This window comes from Sarcophilus harrisii, chromosome 2 (genome assembly GCF_902635505.1).
Source record: "Sarcophilus harrisii chromosome 2, mSarHar1.11, whole genome shotgun sequence".
NCBI lineage: Eukaryota > Metazoa > Chordata > Mammalia > Dasyuromorphia > Dasyuridae > Sarcophilus > Sarcophilus harrisii.
Genome location: NC_045427.1, coordinates 511,102,873 through 511,123,222, shown reverse-complemented (window position 1 = coordinate 511,123,222; position 20,350 = coordinate 511,102,873). Strand labels below are relative to the sequence as shown.

At 31.7% G+C, this 20,350-nt stretch overlaps 1 protein-coding gene across 2 annotated transcripts in view; it reads right to left on the bottom strand.

Moving 5' to 3' along the window:
• MINDY2 (MINDY lysine 48 deubiquitinase 2) overlaps window positions 1-20,350 on the bottom strand; it is a 121,416-nt gene that overhangs the window by 55,464 nt on the left and 45,602 nt on the right. For both annotated transcript variants that reach the window (XM_031955280.1, XM_031955279.1), the window contains exons 3-4: window positions 19,409-19,473; window positions 4,405-4,563 (exon numbers count right to left, since the gene is read on the bottom strand). In XM_031955280.1, coding sequence (XP_031811140.1) covers window positions 4,405-4,563; window positions 19,409-19,473 — 224 coding nt within the window. The remainder of the gene's footprint in view (window positions 1-4,404; window positions 4,564-19,408; window positions 19,474-20,350) is intronic.

Sequence of the window (20,350 nt, the reverse complement as noted above, 5' to 3'; positions counted from 1 at the left end):
ATAGTCCAGGAAGAGGTGATAAGGGTCTGTAAGAAGGTATTAATTTTGAGGTTAGAGAGAAGGGAACACATTAAAAAGACATACATTTAGAAATGACAAGGCTTGACAAAGAATGTGTGGAATTTGAGTATGACACTGAAGTTGTGAGCCAGGGTAACTGGGAGAACAGGAAAGATGGAAAGAATGTAGAGAAAATGGGAGAAAGATAAGTTCTGTTTTGGACCTACTGAGTCTGAGATGCATATGAACAAGGGCCAGGAAACATAAGCAAAGGCTATAATAATAGTAATCCAGGCAAAAAATAAAGTGAACTGGGCTAAATGTATGATAGAAAAAAAAAAAAAATATATATATATATATATATATATGAGATGTAAAGATAGAAATAATAAAATGTAGCAATACATTGGATATGTGGCATGAATATGATTAAAGTGTCAAGGATGACACTGAGGTTGTGAGCAAGAGTGACCAAGAAAATAATGATGTTCTAGACAATAATGGGAAAGTTGCCAATAGTAGAAGATTTGGAGGGAAAGATGATGAGATTTGTTTAAAAAATTTTAAATTTGAAATGCATGTGGAATACTAAGTTTGAGACGTCATTATGTGGAAATCTAGTTCAGAAGAGAGACTAGGGCTACACATACAGACTTAATAACTACCTGTATAAACATGATAACTGAACTCATGGAGCTGAGGATCATCGAGCAAGATAGTACAGAGGAAGAAGGGGAATTCCAGGATAGACCCTTGAGGGACATCATCCATGATAAGTGGTTATAACCTGAAGGAAGATCAGAAAAAAGAGACTGAAAAAAATAAATGGTGAGGGGCAGCTGGGTGGTACAGTGGATAGAATACCAACCCTGGAATCAGGAGGATCTGAGTTCAAATCCATCATCAGCACTTAGTAGCACTTAAGTAACACTTAATCCTGACTGCCTCCCCCTTCCCTACCCCAAAAAGAAATGAAATAGTAAAACTAGGTAACAAAATTAGGTAGGCAAGAGGGAAAGCTGGCATTAATGTAGATGAGGAAATGTTTGTTGCAGAAGGAAGGATTTAGGCTGAGTCTTGAAGGACCCTAGAGATATTCAGAGGTAGAGATGAAGAGGGAGAACATTCCAGGCGTGGCAGATCACCAGTAGAAATGATTGGTGTTATGCACCTAGGCAAGAGCAATGTTTTGAAAATCTAGAGATGATAGAATATTTAGGAGAAAGAGTAACAGACAGTGCCAAATGGTACAGAGAATCATTTTAATCCTTTTTCCATGTGACAACCCAGCAAATACTTGAAGATGGCTATGATTTTTCACTTCTTTTCTCCAGAAAAACTCTTTCCAGTTTTTAAAAAAACTAATTCTAATGCCACAGATTTGAAGTCCTTCATCATGCTGGATGCCTTCCTCTAGATCAGGAGTGAGGAACCTTTTTTTTCTGCCAAGAGCCATTTTGGATTTTACAATATCATTTGTGAACTATTAAAAATTGTAAAGTTAAAAATTCAAGCAGTGGGAGGTTGTTATACCTAGCTTTCAACTCATCAGCACTTGTGGTTGCCTTGACAGGTTCAGACCAAATAATTTCACAGGTCTTATATGGCCCATGGGTTGGACATTCACTACACCTCTGTTCTAGATGCTCTCTGGCTTCTATTACTTCCCATTATATTTTAATGAGAATGGTGGAAATTGAAGAAGATAGATTTAAAGCAAGAAAGTATGGTGAGGAAATGAAACTAAAGAAGAGAGATTGCTGGTTGGAGAAGTTAGGCAGAGAAAAAAGACAGAATGATTAAACAGATTTTTTTTTCGAGATGGAGGCCATGTGAAGATAAAGTCAGTAAAGAGGAAGAAACTGAAGATTCTTGAAGCGTTTCATATTACAAAAAGAATGAAGAGGTAGGAATAGATTTTTCAAGCTGGCAAGGAATGAAATCTGCAAAGCATATGGAAACTTTAATTTGTTTTTTGAGGAAAGATAAAAACTTTATTCAATAACCAAGATTTTCACATTTATCATCTCTTACTAAAAAGACTTCTTAATATTCCTGCAAAATCCTATTCAACTCAAGTAAGACTGTTTTGGCACAAAGATTTCAGATTTCATTTAATGTCAATTTTTACAAAACTGAGTTTACTGCTATAAGTAGTTATTATAACTAAAAGATTTGTGGAATAGTTTTCACCTATTAATTAGTACAAGTCATCTTTTATTTAAATAAAAAGTTAGAAACATTTTTTGGTTTTAATATAAATTTCCATCCAAAAATAAATGGCCAGGCACTGTACATGTTTAAGTAATATTATTGAAAAGTATATTGGCATAATTATTGTAAAAACAAGGTTTATCAAAATGTTAACATGGGATTCTATATTATTACAGATTTTGTTGGTATAATATATGTACTGTAGTTGCAATCGCATCAATTCTCATTAGCAATAGTTAAGTGAGCTTTGTTTTGCCTACTCTAATTGCCAGGATTTAAAATTTCAGGAGTTGTGCATTTTGTGTACAATATAATATTGCACAATAATCATTATAATAGTCCAATAGACAACCAATGTAGATTTCCTCCCTGTGGAGGCAATTGGGGTTAAGTGACTTGCCCAGGGTCACATAGCCAGGAAATGTTAAGTGTCTGAGGCCAAATTTGAACTCGGGTCCTCCTGACTTCAGGGCTCTACCCACTACACCAATTAGCTGTCTCCCAAGGTAGATATAAAAATAAGCATAACAATTTTTCTATTTTTTTATATTTATAATATTTTATTCATATAATTATAATTTTGTGTTATATTTTTATATATCAGTATTAGTAATACCTAATTTTAAAACTTGGTAATTAAAAAAAAAAACTAAAAGAGATGAACTATATTGGTAAGAGGAGACAACTATAGAAAATGAGTTAAATTCAATATTTGAATTAATAACAAGCTAATATTATATTAACAAGGAAGCAACTTGAAAAAAGAGGAAAAACCAGGGAATCTCTGATTCTTGAAGAACAAAACTTTGGATTGAGAAAATTCAAGCTGAATGAACTAGAGTTCCTTAGTAAAAGAAGAACTGAAGTTATCAGCTGAGAACATAGATCGATTCTGATTAATAAATGCCTAATAGAAACTTTTAAACATATCCCAGGTATCTAGAAAATATGAAAGTTTAACATTAAGTTTAGTTTTATATTACTCTTATTTCTAACTAAATTGTTTCTGCCTTCATAATTCAGCAATTCAGTATAGCAAAATTACTATAATATAGAAGTCATTTGCTATATTTGGCAACTATAACATACTTTATTATATCAGTAAACTGACAGATATCAGTTCAAATTTCATATTTAGCTTCCAAACAAAATTTTAACAACTATAATTTTCAAAACATGTAAGTGAATATGGTTTCTTTTCACTAGGTTACATAAGGAGTTATAAATAACAGAGTTCATGAATTCTATTTCTTTCCTGTAATGGGCTCGAGTTGATGCATTGAGGTCCCAAGCACGTGAGGCTAAATAGTAATTGGACTATACTCTATTAATATATATGCCTGGAGAAAGAATGACCCCTGCCCACTCTTTGTGCAAATCCTGATGTGTTGTATAGGAAATGACGATTTTGGTAGGTGGAGGCAGAGGGGCAGAGAGAGAAGCAAAGAGAGACTGCTGGCTGGCTTCTTGACGCAGCGGCACACATTGCTATCGTGATCTCCCCTTCACCTCTACTGAGAATAAAGATTGAAGATTTTCCCTTGAACCTGAATTCCTGACTCTGGCTAATTTTAAAATACACGGTCATCACACTTTTCCTTCCTCATGTGAAAATGTTGTATTGGTGGTATTAAAGACTATATAGAAATGTCTATATAACCCAAGACAAATCTGACATTTATATACTGTACCATAAAACTCTAAAATGTAGTCCTCAAATTGAAGGACCCCTCACCTCTTGCCAGAACTATTTTAATTGTATCCTAACTGGTATTCCTATATTGGATTTTTTCCCCCTCCAATATATTTTTCAGAGAATCAGAGTTTCAAAGCTTCAATGGGTCATCAGAGACCATACCCCTCACAACTGACCATAAACATTTGTTAATTTATTACACACATAATTCCTCTAGCTCCACATCCCCTTCTATCCCTACACCTAATAAAAGTATAATATAAGTTCCTTAATCTGCCATTCAAAGACTTCTCATATATTCAATGTTACTACCAAAATGAACTGCTCTTACTCTCTCCCATCTTGGAATAAACATATCCTCTCTATCACTATCTCTCCAAGATGGAAAACTCTTCCATGTAGTCTTCTCTAATCCCGTTTAGCTAGGTACGATTTGCCTATTTCTGAATTTCTGAAATCAAATTTCTGATTGCATTTTAAATTGTTCTGCTTACCTGAGGGTCCACTAACCATCCATGGTACAATGGAATATCTAGAAGATCAAACACAATGCACTCAGGAGTATATTCAAATGTTCGGACACCAGTAAATTTCACATTCACATCCAGACCTGTCTGTAGTTTGTGCAGAATTGCCATAGCATCGCTCATATTCTGAAAATAAAAGAAAAGATACATTAAACCAAAAGCCTAAGAGTTGTTTAAAGTTAAGACCGTCTATTTCAAAATATCTATACAGCATACTTGCAAATTAAATACTTGGCTGATTTAAGCACTTATTTAAGCAACTTAACCAACATTTCCAATATATGTTCAAATACTTTGCTCTGAGATCTCCTTTCAAAAAGTTGCCTTTTTTTTTTTTTTAAAATAACTGGATTATCCTAAAAATCTTTAAATTCTTATCATTAAAAACTGGGACATAGAAATAGTTATTTTGTTGACATTTGCATTAGAGAAGAAAAATTTGAAGTTCTCTTCCCAGATATTGAATAATCCCAAACTAAAATACTTTACTGACTAACCCCACTCCCAGTAAAGGTAAGAAGACTGAAAACAATGAAGTACACACAAGCTCTAAACAGCAAAATCTGCTATTCTGAACTTTGGAATAGCAGCTCCATAGTCCTGCAGTTACCAAGTAGAATCTAAGGCAGGAGAACAAACATTTGAAATGGAAGAGGGAGAGCAGGCATGCTCTTCTTCTGGTGTTTTAAATTCTGCAATTAAAAGCATTTTGTGAACCCTCAGAGCACTTAACAAAAGTGCTCTAAGCAGACAAGTCTCTTTTTAGCCTTTCATTCTCATTTTGCTTTTCCAGTCTCTCCTTTCTCCTAGAAAGCCCCAAAGTAAAGAAAGGATTTAAAGTTTTAAAGGCTTCAAAGACTGGGGTGTGTACCAGCTCTTGGAAGTTAGCAAGGATCTTAGCATTTATAGTCCCAGTCCGTATCCTAGTTGCTAAGTATCATGATAAGGAATGAGATTTGCAGCCCATAAAAGTAGCCTCAGAATTACCCTGTGCTCATGCACAGATACCATTTGGCTTTCAAAGGAAGATGGCTGATTGTTCAAGTAAGTCACTTCTGCTTTTTGGGTCCTATAAACATAGGGCATAGAGTCCTATAAACAAGAACAACAACAATGCCAGATATATTCTGAGACATAGAACACTACTCTGTCCCACTACTCAGTTAAAGCTTTAAAGAGTCCCCTAAAGCACTGCAAGCATAACATTAATCCTGAGAGGTTATAGGCAGTAGTTTTTAAAGAATTCCTTCTATAGAACTTCTACACAGAACAGGGACTCTTACCTATGGTCCACTAACCATAGATTTTTTTAGGATCCATGAACTTGAATAAAAAATATATATTTCATTTTTACTAAACCCTAACTGAAATTTAGCACTTCCTGTAATTATGAGTGTAAGTAAAAAAAAAAAAAAAAAAAATCATTATGCTGAGGAGTCCATAGGTTTCACATGACTGCCTTAAAAAAAGTTAAGAAACCTTTATTTAGAGTTTTGAGCCAGTGACAAAAAAAAAAAAAATCTTTCTGAAACCATCCCCTTCATTTTTTCTTAAAGCACAAAGATATTCCATCACATTCATATATCATAACTGATTTGACCATTCTCCAATTGATGAGAATTCCCTCAGTTTCAATTATTTGCCACCACAAAAAGAACTGCTATAAATGGTTTTATACAAAGGATTCTTTTTCCTTTGAGATCTAGATCTAGAAGTGGTATTGCTGAGTCAAATGGTTATACACATGTTTATAGCCATTTGTTCATAGTCCCAAATTATTTTACAGAAAGCTAGATTACTTCACACCTTCATCAATAGTATACTAATGTACCTATTTTCACAAATCATCTACAGCACTTGTCATTTTACTTTTCTGTCCTATTAGCCATTCTGATGGGTGTGAGATGTTACCTCGATTTCTCTAAATATTAGTGATTTAGAATATTTTCTCATATGACTGTTGATACCTTTCATTCCTTTCTACTAAAACTGCCTATTCATATCTTTGACAAAGTGTCAATTGGGGAAAGGTTCTTATTCTTATAATTCTTATACTGGCTCAGTTTTTTTATACAGTTGAGAAATGAGAGCTTATCAGAGCAAAATTCCCTCCCCCCTTTCAATTTTTTTTCTTTTTTTAATTCTTGCTGCATGGTTTTTACTTGTTTGCAAAAACTTTTAAATTTCATGTAAACAAAGTTATCCATTTTATCTCCCATGGACCTTCCTACCTTTCGTTTAGTTATGAATTCTTCCCCTATCCATAAATCTGGCATGTAATTTTTTCCCACACTCCCCTAATTTATATTATTCTATGCATGTTTCTCCCCAATTTGTCAATCCTCCATATAAATGTAGATAACTAAATTCCAATAAGGGACTAACCAGAAACTGACAGAGCTAAAAGTACTTCTCAATTTTAGTGTTATAATCCTATTGATGTATATTGGTAAATATACTACTTGCTTTAAAAGGAAAAAAAGCAATAAATAAAAAATTAGTTTAAAAGTACAGGTCTAATCAATGTTTTCTTAATAATATTTTGATCACTTTTACAATGTTGCTAATAAATTTGAAATCACTATGACATAACTGACTCTGCTTCTAACAGTAGTATTCAACTAGTATTGAACTCAATAAAAATGAAATATTTGGAGGGTACATTGGTAAATATTTCTAATTATCTATAGTACTGACCTAATTTACCTTCTCTAATACATAAGCTATATGATATCAAGCATCAAACATCCTGAATATATATACTTGTAATTTTCCTCATTCTCCTGAATAATAAAAAATGAGTTATACTCATACCTTGCCAATCACATTTCAATTGTTACCGCTGTAATTTTATCCCAAGAGGTACTCATTTCCTGAATATGATCAAATTATTATAAACTATATTCCTATTTTTTTCATTCAACATGGGTTCATTCCAAGATTACTGAGAATCTTTTTAATAGTATCAATACATTTTAGATGAATATACAGGCAGAAACTTGTGTTAATTAACATTATAACATTGGCTTTTGTGTATTACCTGCCATCTTAGAGCTGCTCTAATTTGCTATTATGCATTTAACAAATTTGTATTTCTGTCAATTTAACAAAGATCATTCTTTGGTACACTTTTTAGGCATTGTAACTAAATACAATATTAAAATAATAACAATGTAATTTTCCAAGTTGTGTTTGTATGATGGAGTTATTTCTTTAATACCTGATCTCCATGTAACTGGGATATGACATTGTCAAACTGATGTGTCAAAATAGTTAGTGGAGGGGGAATAAAAGGTGAAAGAAACCAGAAGATTTGATTTTAAGCCAGAAAATTTTTTTAAAACTTAGGGATCTTTGAAAGACCATGTAGAATGAGTGAGGTATTATAGGATTGGGAAATGGTTATTATCTCAATTTCCAAAAAAAAAAAAAAAATAGACATTGAATACTATAGGCCAAAAAAATGACCTCTATTCCTGACAAAATTCTAGAATGTATTTAATATTAAATGAACATATTTTTAATAAAGCTTTGAATTTTTCAAAACACATGCATAGGTAGTTTTCAACATTAACCTTTACAAAACCTTGTGTTCCAAATGACTTTTTCTCCCTCTCTTCCTCTCCCCGCTCCCCTAGACAGCAAGTAACCCAATATATATATCAAATATGTGCAATTCTTATATATATATATGCCCACATTTATCATGCTGCACAAGAAAAATCAGATCAAAAAAAACAAAATGCAAGAAAACAACAACAAAAAAAAATGAAAATACTATGTTGTGATCCACATATAATCCCCACAGTATTCTCTCTGGGTGCAGATAGCTCTCTTCATCACAAGACCATGTAACTGGCCCGAATCAACTTGCTGTTGAAAAATCATATACATCAAAATTGATCATCGTATAATAATCTTATTGCTGTGTACAATATTCTTTCACTTCACTTAGCATCAGTTCATGTAAGTCTCTCCAGGCTTTTCTGAAATTATCCTGCTGATTGTTTCTTATAGAACAATAATATTCCATAACAATGAATATATTTTATAAATATTAAAATGCCATATTCATGTTTATTGTCAACTACAGGATGTTTGTAAAGATTTAAAAAGGGAAATGCTATTTAGTAAGCTAACAAGGCCTTATTATAAGGAATAAATCATGTCATGCAAACCTAATTTCCTTTTTTTAGAAAATTACTCAGTTGCTATATCAATGAAATGCTAATTATATCTAGGTTCGAGCAAAGTTGCTGACAAAGTCTCTGATATTATCCTTATAGATAAGACATACAGAGACAGATAACAACACAGATTAAGGAGATTTAGAATTGGCTACATGATTGTGTCCAAAAAATAGATATTAATGGATTAACATATACTTGGAGGGAGATCGAACATTGAAAGGATCTGTCCTTGACTGTGCTGTTTACAAATGTTCTCAAGCAACATGGATGGCATATGACACAAAAGAGTCAGGATCAAAAAAAGATATTGAGAAAACAATCACATAAACACAGTCTTTGGTGGAACTTTGAATTGATCCAAATACTCTAGAAAACAACTTGGAAGTATGTTTAAAAATTAACTAGATTGTACATACTTTTTGATAGTGTGTAGCAATACTACTACTAGGCTTATTTCAGAAAGAGATTAAAGAAAAAGAAAAGAAAAGAATGCTTTTAACAATTCTTTTTTTTTCTAACAAAAAAAAGTAGAAACTAAGAGAGTTTACAAATGATAAAGAGCTTACAAATGATTAAATAAACAAATTCTAGTATATAATAGTACATTATTGTACCATAAGAATGATGGAAAAGAGTGTTTGGCAAAGAAGCCCAGAAAGACATGTAGTAAACTGAGATCAAATGAAGTGAACAAAACCACGAAAACAATTTTTACAATAGCATTGTAAAGAAAAAGAACTTTCTTATATCTAAAAGAGATTTTAAGGAAGGGAAAAGGACTTGTATGTGCAAGAATGTTTGTGGCAGCCTTCTTTGTAGTGGCCAGAAACTGGAAATTGAGTGGATGCCCATCAATTGGAGAATGGCTGAATAAATTGTGGTATATGAATATTATGGAATATTATTGTTCTGTAAGAAATGACCAACAGGATGATTTCAGAAAGGACTGGAAAGACTTACATGAACTGATGCTGAGTAAAATGAGCAGGACCAGGGGCAGCTAGTTGGTATAGTGGATAGAGCGCCAGTCCTGAAGTCAGGAGAACCCGAGTTCAAATCTAGGTCTCAGGTACTAAATACTTCCTGGCTGTGTGCCCCTCGGCAAGTCACTTAATCCCAATTGCCTCAGCAAAAAAAATAAGAAAAGAAAAAGAAAAAAATAAAAAGAAATGAGCAGGACCAGAAGATCATTATATACTTCAACAACAAGACTATATGATGATCAATTCTGATGGACGTGACCCTCTTCAACAATGAGATGAACCAAATCAGTTCCAATAGAGCAGCAATAATGAACTGAACCAGCTACACCCAGGGAAAGAACTCTGGGAAATGAGTATGAACCACTACATAGAATTCCCAATCCCTCTATTTTTGTCCACCTGCATTTTTGATTTTCTTCACAGGTTAATTGTACACTATTTCAAACTCCGACTCTTTTTATACAGCAAAATAATTGTTTGGACATGTATATATATATTGTATTTAACTTATACTTTAACATATTTAACATGTATTGGTCAACCTGCCAAATGGGGGAAGGGGTAGGGAGGAGGGAAAAAGTTGGAACAAAAGAATTTGCAGCTGTCAATGCTGAAAAATTATCTATGCATATATCTTGTAAATAAAAAGCTATAATAAAAAAATAAAAATTAAAAAGAAAAAAAAACTTTGAAAGACTTAAGAATTAAGTTCAATTGATACTAAGTGTAGTGACTAAAACCAAGAGAACATTATATACAACAATGACAAAATTATGCAATGATTAAGTCTGATGGACATGACTCTTTTCAACAATGAGTTGATTCAGGCCAATTCCAATAGACTTATGATGGAGAGAGCCATTTGAATCCAGAAATAGAGCTGTGGAAACTGCATGTGGATCACAACATAGTATTTTCATATTTTTTGTTGTTGCTTGCTTGCTTTTTTTGTTTTCTTATTTTTTTTCCTTTTTGATCTTGTGCAGCATGATAATTGGAAATATGTATAGAAGAATTGCACATATTTAACATATTACTTGCTGTCTAGAGGAGGAGGTGGAGGCTTGAAGGGAGGGAGAAAAATATGAAATACAGGGTTTTGCAAAGGTGGATGTTGAAAACTATCTTTGCATGTATTTTGAAAATAAAAATCTATTATTTTTTTAAAAATTGTGTTCAATGAAATGATGTACCATTAATTTCAGAAAACTGATGATAAAGTATGCTACTCATCTTCTGCCAGAAGTGGTCGACGCAATTTGCAGAACCGGACATATTTTTGGCCATGGTCAATGTAGGAATCTGTTGTTTTTGTTTTTCTTTATTTCTGCTTATTTTTTTTTTTGTCATAGTTGGGAGAGAAGCATGACTACTGATATGGAAAGAAGGAAGGGAGACAGGGAGGAATGAAGGGAAGAAAGAAAGAAAGAAGTGAGGAAGCAGGGAAAAGAGAAAGAAAAGAGAAGAGGGAAGGAAAGAAGAGGAGGAAAAAAGAAGAGGAAGAGAGAGGAGAAGGAAGGAGATTCTATCATGTTGAAGAGGAGTTATACTTATTTTGACAGGGAAGTTATGAAAAACTTGTTAAAGCTGCAAAGTAGCTGATTTAAATTCTACGTAGATAAAACATCCCAACAATTAGATTTGTTTGAATGGCAATATGATCTCCTTTAGTGGAAGTCTTCAAACAGAGGCTATGACTACTTATCAGAATATTGTATAGTAGTGGTAGTCAAACAAAAAGTGGGGGGAAATCACTTAACTAAGGATTCCTATGGGCACACACTGATTTAGAAAATCAAATATTCATATCTATTTTGTTATATTTTTATTTATTTAGTTAAATATTTCCTAATTATATTTTAATCTAGTTTGGCTGTTTTAGGAAATATTATGGGCTGCATTTGGCCACAAGTTGCATGTTTTACCTCTATGCTGTAGATGACATCTTTGCTCAAGTACAGATTGTATTGAACAGATAACCTCTAAGGTATCTTCCAACTCTAATATTTGATGATATTAAGATTACAGGAAACTTAAGAATCACATTTTTACCTGAATATATAACTTCAAATATAATGTGGCTATATAGTTTAAAAAAATAAATCTTATAATTAAAAAACCAGTTTCCTGCAAGATAGCATTGTGTGAAGTCATAAGAGAGCTTAGACTCACCAAGTTCTCCACAGGAAGACAAACAAATTCTGCTCTGCTCCAAAACACATGGAGAAAGGTAACCAAAGAACTTCAAATAAGAATTAGGTCTCAGAAAAGGAAAAGGAAAGGAAATGAATTTTTTTTTACTATAGCTTTTTATTTACAAGTTATATGCATGGGTAATTTTATAGCATTGACAATTGCCAAACCTTTTATTCCAATTTTTCCCCTCCTTCCTCTCTCCCCCTCCTCCAGATGGCAGGTTGACCAATACATGTTAAATATGTTAAAGTATAAATTAAATACAAAATAAGTATACATGTCCAAACAGCTATTTTGCTGTACAAAAAGAATCGGACTCTGAAATAGTGTACAATTAGCCCGTGAAGGAAATCAAAAATTCCGGTGGACAAAAATAGAGGTATTGGAAATTCTATGTAATGGTTCTTAGTCATCTCCCAGAGTTCTTCAGCTGGGTGTAGCTGTTTCAATTCATTCCTGCTCCATTGGAAGTGATTTAGTTCATCTCATTGCTGAAGATGGCCAGGTCCATCAGAATTGGTCATCATATAGTATTGTTGTTGAAGTATATAATGATCGCCTGGTCCTGTTCATTTCACTCAGCATCAGTCCATGTAAGTCTCTCCAGGTCTTTCTGAAATCATCCTGTTGGTCATTTCTTACCGAACAATAATATTCCATAATATTCATATACCACAATTTATTCAGTCATTCTCCAATTGATAGGCATCCACTCAGGGAAATGAATTTTTTAAAAAAAGAAATAAACAAAAGAAATGAATCAAAAGAAAACAAAACAAAGACTCCTACCTGCAATGAACAAACATTAAGAATTAAAAATACATGAAAAAACAAAACACACAACAACAAAATACAAAGAATAATGAATTAAAATCAAAAGTGGTCTCAGTAAAAACATATGAACCTGAATTAAAAAAATAAAAGCCATTAAAGAAATTAAGGAAAAATTAGCATCAGTTAAATAAACAGAAGGATTTGGCACAATTATGAAGAAATTCAAACAGTATGGTCGTTATTTGTGAAAAGAAAATAATAACAAAGACTCAATGGAAGAACCATTTTACTAGAATATTAAAAAGCAAAAACAAAGCAAACAAAGTGAGATCAAAAGATAGCTCAATTGAAAAAAGGCTTGATAAATTTATAAGCAAAAGTGATGAATTAAAAAATAAAAAGTCCAGAGAGATAATTTAGGAGCAATTGAACTTTTCTCCCAAAGTATAAAAACTGTAATCTCTAAATTTCAAGGAATTACATAAGGCTATGTATAATTCAATTCTTCTTTGTCTCTCTTCAGTCTTCACAGATCTAATTCGTTCAATCATCCTGTGCAGATTTTAAGTATGCAAATTCAGTCCTCAGCTCCCCCTCCCACTTTAATTTCATATTGCCACCTGCTTTATAAACATCATCATCTAACTGTCCCACATGCTTGCTTAGTCTAAAACTAAATATGTGCAAAACAGACTCATTATCTTTCCTGGAAGTTTCAACTGTCTTCTAAATTGCCTATTTCTTACTCTTCTTTCTTCTTCCTTCCTCCTCCTCCTTCTCCTCTTCCTTTTTTTTTTTCCTGAGACAATTGGGATTAAGTGACTTGCCCAAGATCACACAGCCAGGACACGTTAAGTATCTATCACATTTGAACTCAGCTCCTCCTGACATCAGAGCTAGTGCTCTATCTACTACACAAACTAGCTGCCCCTTAAATTACCTATTTCTACAGAGGATACAAACATTATTCTAGTCACCCAAATTTGAAACTTCAAAATTATCCTTGAATATTTTGTCTTTAAATTTCACATTTTTCAAATGTCAACTTTTCTTCCTTCTCCCCTACCCTGAAAAAAAAGGAAAGCAAAACCCCTTAAACAGATAAGCCTAATCAAACAACAGATTGTTTTATATACAAAAAAATGCTTGTATCTTTTTTTTTTATTTAATGTAACTAGCATATTAATCCATCAACTTTTAGAAAATGGCTAGATTTGTCACTGGTCCTCTGGAATTATGGTAGATAACTGCACTGATCAGAATTTTTAAGTCTTTCAAAACTCTTTTATAGTGTTAATATTAGAGTATATCGTGTTCTCCTAGTTATGTTGCACATGTTTATACAAAGCATCCTAGGAATCTCTAAAACTTGCTCTTTTTATCATTTCTCCCAACACAATAACCTTCCATTATATTCATATCCTACAATTTGTTTAGCTACTTTCTAAATGATGGGCACACCCTTTCCAGTTCTTTGTTATAACAACAACAAAAAAACCTGCTATAAATATTTTAAAATGTTATTTTATTTTTAATTTATGGAATAAAACAAGCATTTCCACAACATAAAACAATAAAATAAAAGATGATTGCACAAAACATCGCAAATCTCATATGCAAAGGCACAACTTGCTGAAGTTCTTTTTTTTTTTTCTTCCTTTCCCTCCACCCTCTCTGACCTAAAAATGGCTATCATTAGACACAAATAGAGGGGTGTGTGTGTAAAAATATTCTATACATAATTCTATTTATCATTCCTTCTCTGTATGCAAATGTCTTTCTTCATATGTCCTTTTTATTGTTAATTTGGGCATTTATAATAAGCAAAATAATTCGCTCAAAGTCATTCTTAAAACAATACTGCTTGTTACTGTATACAACATTCTTTTGGTTATAAAATGATTTCATAAATATTTTTCTACATGTAAGACATTTCTTCTTTTTTTAATTTCTTTATTTACTTCAGTTCTCTCTTATGGGTTTAGTAAATGGTATTAATGGCTCAAAAAACATACACAATTTAATTCCAAATTGTTTTCCAGAATCACTGGACCGTTTTTTGTACCACCAATAATGTATCAATGTCTGTTTTCCCACAGTTTCTCTAAATTTCCCTTTTTATCAATTTTGCTAATATGATGTATATGAGATTGCTTCTGAGCCATTTTAATCTGTATTTTTCTAATTATATGATTTAGAGAATTTTTTTTTCATATAGTTAGTGTTAGCTTGGGTATCTTTCTTAGAAATCTACTTATTCAATTACTGTTCTGTAAGAAATGACCAACAGGATAATTTCAGAAAGGCCTGGAGAGACTTACATGAACTGATGCTGAGTGAAATGAGCAGGACCAGGAGATCATTATATACTTCAACAACAATACTATATGATGACCAGTTCTGATGGATCAGGCCATCCTCAGCAACAAGATCAACCAAATCATTTCTAATGGAGCAGTAATGAACTGAACTAGCTATGCCCAGAAAAAGAACTCTGGGAGATGACTAAAAACCATTACATTGAATTCCCAATCCCTATATTTATGCACACCTGCATTTTTGATTTCCTTCACAAGCTAATTGTACAATATTTCAGAGTCTGATTCTTTTTCTACAGCAAAATAACGTTTTGGTTAGGTATACTTATTGTGTATCTAATTTATATTTTAATATATTTAACATCTACTGGTCATCCTGCCATCTAGGGGAGGGGGTGGGGGGGGGTAAGAGGTGAAAAATTGGAACAAGAGGTTTGGCAGTTGTTAATGCTGTAAAGTTACCCATGTATATATCCTGTAAATAAAAGGCTATTAAATAAAAAAATAAAAATAAAAAAAAAAATAAAAGTGGTTCATTCTACTAAAAAAAAAAAAAAAAAAAAGAAAAGAAATCTACTTATTCAGGCAATTTCATAGATTTAGGATGGAAAGTGCCATCCTCATCCATGGAGACTGAAAATGGATCAAAGCATAGTATTTTCACTTTTTTTGGGTTGTTGTTTCTTTGCTTGTTTTTTTTTTTCCCTTTCTCACTTTTCACCCTTTTGATTTGATTTTTCTTGTACAGCATAATGAATATGAAAAGATATTTAGAAAAATTGCACATCTTTAATCTATATCAGATTGCTTGCTATCTTGGGGAGAGGGCAGAGGGGGAAAAATTTGGAATACAAATTTTGTAGTGATGAATGTTGAAAACTCTTTACAAGTATTTTGAATAATAAAATACTATTAATTAAAAAAACCTACTTGTTCATACTCTTTAACTATCAATAGAAAGTGATTCTTAATTCTAATAAATCTGAATTCATTATATATCTTGAAAATATGAATTTCAATAGAAAAAAATGCTGCAAAGATTTGTTTCCTAATTAAGAACTTCCCTTACTTATTTGGTTTATTTATCTTGGTTTATTTGTGCAAAAATATTTTCAATTTCATATAATTTAAAATTTCCTATTTTGTTTTTTGTGATCCTCATTATTCCTCAATCATAAATTATCTATGTACAAATAGATTTGCAAGATACTTTTTTCTTTGTTTCTCTAATTTGTTTATAATATAAAACCTTTTATATCTACTATCTATTTGGAGCTTAAGTTTGTATGTTGTATGAGGTATTGGTCCAAACCTAATTTCTTCTTCTTCTTCTTCTTTTTTAAATTATAGCTTTTTATTTTCAAAAGACATGCATAAATAATTTTCACACTTCATCCTTCCCCCCCACCCCCCAAGCAACTGAGGTTAAGTGACTTGATCAGGGTCAAACAGCTAGGAAGTATTAAGTGTATGAGACCAGATTTGAACTCAGGTCCTCCTGATTTTAAGGCTGGTGCTCTACCCACTGTGCCACCTAGCTGCCCCACCATTCATACTTGCAAAACCTTCTGTCCAAATTTTTTTCCTTCCCTTTTCCCCAGCCCTTTCCATAGATGGCAAGTAATACAAGTTAAACATGTGCAATTCTTATATATAAATATTTGTATAATTATCATGCTGCACAAAAAATATTAGATCAAAAAGAAAAAAAAATGAAAGAAAACAAAATGCAAGCAAACAACAAAAAAAGTGAAAGTACTATTATAATCTGCACTCAGTCCCCATAGTCCATTTTCTGGATGCAGTTGGTTCTCTCCATCACAAATCGATTGGAGCTGGTCTGAATCACCTCACTGATTTAAGCCACATCTATCAGAATTGATCATTGTATAATCTTGCTGTTCCTGTGTACAATGTTCTCCTGCAAACTTTATACTTATACAGTTTTCCCAGTTAATTTTAAAATACTGTTGAGTCCTTACCCTAGTAGATAGAGTTTTTGAATTTATCAAATAATAGGCTATTTAGTTCAACTGCTTTGGTATATTTTCCATATAATTTATACCACTTTTCAAGTTCTGTATTTTTTCATCAGAAAAAATATTTTTGATGATTATCTTTTTGTAAGATAGTTCGAAATTTGGTATTGCTAGGTTACTTCCTTCCCATTTTTCCCCATTATTTCCTTTGAGATCTTGATCTTTTACTACTCCGTGAACTGTTATTAATTTTTTTAGGTATATTAAGTTATCCTTTGGTAACTTATGGCACTAAAATGGCACTAAAAAATTAATGTGTTGCTATATTAATTTATTTAATATTGTCATTTTTATCATAATGGCTTTGCTTACTATGATGGGTAATTAATAATTCTCCAGATAAGTATATCACTATTACCACAAAGAGTGATTTACAGTTGTATTTAAATAGTTCTTTTGTGTATCTTGTTGATTCCAAGTATTTTATATATATTTCATAGTTATTTTGAATGGAATTTTGTTTTCGATTTCTTCTAAATGCAACATAGAAATGTTGAAGATTTAGATAATTTAATGCTAATTAACATACTAAGGAAGGTTTAGTTCAATCCTTAGGTTTTTTTCAGTATTTTTAAGAGAAATGAGTGTTGTACTTGTCAAAAGCTATTTTCTTCATCTATTGTGAATTTTCCTTTTTTCATTTTTAGATACTGTAATTTGATTGTCCTTTGAAAATGCCAAATTAGCTAATTATTTGTTTTGTTTTTTTAAGCTGCCAGTTTAAGTAATATAATTGTCTTCTTGTTTTCAATTTAGTTTACATTTGCTTGATTTTCACAGTTCTACTTAATCAGGGTTTTTAAACTGATTTATTTTCTGTTTTTAAAATAACCTATAATGCCAAATTCATTCATCTGTTTATTTTCTCCATTTCCAATTCAGTTGTTTAGAGATAGAAATAAAGACCACTTTGACTACATGCCCAAAATTTTGTCACATTTTTATTTTACAATATCATCTTTCTTTCTTTTTTGTTGTTGTCATTATCTTTAGTGAAATTATCTGTCATTTTATAATTTATTTATTGATCCGTCAATTTTTCACGATTAAGTTATTTAATTTCAAGACAATGGTTAGTACTTTCTTCAATGACCCTTCACTGAATACAATTTTTTTTTGCACTGTGGCAAGAAAAGAATATATTAAGTATTAATTATTGCTTTACCATATTTGTTTTTGAGGGTTTTATACTGTAATACAGGGGATGACACTTTATTTAAAAATGCAAAAACAATTTTTCATTTGCAGACTGTACAAAAAAATAGGTGAGAGGCTAGATTTAGCTCAAAGACCATCTTGTACAAGGCTAATTTCTGTAAAGATGCTATGTGTAGTAGAGAAATAATGTATATTCCTTTCTATTTCAAATGAATAATTTTTGGAAATCTATAACAAACTTTTTTTATTAAATTCCCGTTTGGATTCTAACAGAAAAGCTATTAGAATTTTTCTATTTTCTCTATATAGGTTATATAGTTTTTCATTTAAATATTTAAATTTTATGCCAATTGGTGCATAAAGCTAAGTACTGAAATTCATTCATTGTCTATGGTGTCTTTCAACAAAATGTAGTTTCCTTATTTCATTTAATCAAATTTATTATTTACTCTTTTATTTGATGATTTCTATTCCTGCTTTTTCTAAGTTCAACTAAGGGATAATAGTTCTTTTTTCCCCTCCAATCCTTTTAATTCCAACTGTATAAGTCTTTATGTTCCAAGTGTATTTATTTTTATAATCAGTATAGTGTTAGATTCTACTTTCCATTTACTTCTGCTATCCTCTTCCATTTCATGGTTGTGTCCATATCACTTACATTCATAATGTTAAATGTGTATTTTTCTCCAATTTATTCTTTTGTACTTTCTCCTCTACTTGTTCTCTGTCCCCTCTTTATTAGATTTGTTCCTTCTTTTTTTCAAATAATAACTAGCATTTACATAGCACTATGCTGGTTATAAAGTGCTCTAAATGAATTTTCTCATTTGATCCTGACAACTCCATGAGGTTAAGCATTATTATTATTCCCATTTTATAGAAATGGAAATTAACACAGCAAAGGTAAAGTGATTTGTCCAAAGTCACACAGTTCTAATATCTTTCCCATTTCTGACACAAAGTCAGGTAGCAACTATGAAGAAGAGATAATTAAGCAAGAGAATCTGTTTCCTTGTAACCCTCCTTAATATAATAATGGTATGAAATAGAGTCCTAGGTGTTCAACATGTAGCAACTAGTGGGACTTGAAGAAACAGAACAAATTCATTCATTCATTCACACTTCTTAAACACACACCTAATTTTTTTGGTCAAGTAGCATTTTCTATTTTAAAAATGCGAATGAGAAAGTAATATTTGAATTAAGTTAATGAATTTTCAAAAATATAATATTACATATATCAAGGGACACTAAATTTACATTAAACTATGTTAAATGATTTCCCTTTTGTAATAATTATTCTTTTTTATTACCTGCTCATAGTTCAGGCGTTGAATTTCTGAAATTTCTTTTGGTTTTGCATCAAGGATGTAATCTCCTATAAAAAGAAACAATAAAATTATATTCAATGTAAACTTTAAAACAGGCATATGTTTTCAAGTTTTTTGCTTTTAGGGAGTACAGTTCTTAAAGTCAATTACTTTAAATTGTAAAATGACATTTTAAATAAATTTAACATAAAATACAATAAACAATTTATTTCAGTCAGATACAAGTTGTTAAAATGTTACTTGTATTATGACTTTTGAGAAGAGTTACACTGTGTTCTGTATAAGATTTAATATATATTTAATTTTGTTTAATTTGGAGCAAATTATTTGTATTAATTACTCCAATAACAGAATTGTAAAGAATATGTATTGATGGACTATATTAACAGTCAGTAGGTAAGGAAATAAGCAGGGGTCAGAACAGAATGGGAAAAGAACAGATTACATCACATTGTGGAAAGTGTATAGTCCCATGCTCTGCAAATATGGCTTTTTAACAGCAACATTTTCCTGATGAGGGGACATATGACTATAAATCAAACTCACTACAATCTTAGAAAAAAGCAAAACTGAAAGTGACTGAAAGGGCAATGGAAAGACATGGTAGACACAGGCTAGAGCCACCAAAAATTACCTCTATATATGACAGTGTCATCAAAAACTATATATATATATATATGTATGTATGACTAGAATGCATGATAGGTAAGCCATTAAATGAGAAGAAGGATAACAAATATACACCTCAAGAATTGCATTGATCTTCATGAAATATTAAAAGGTCCAAAGAAAGACTTCTACTCTGCTGGGTATAAAAGATTTATGGAAAGGCACCAATTAGTTGCACAGAACAAAAAAAAAAAAAAAAAAAAAAAAGCATAGTTGGGTTACAATCTCCATTACTGAAGATTATACCCATCCTAT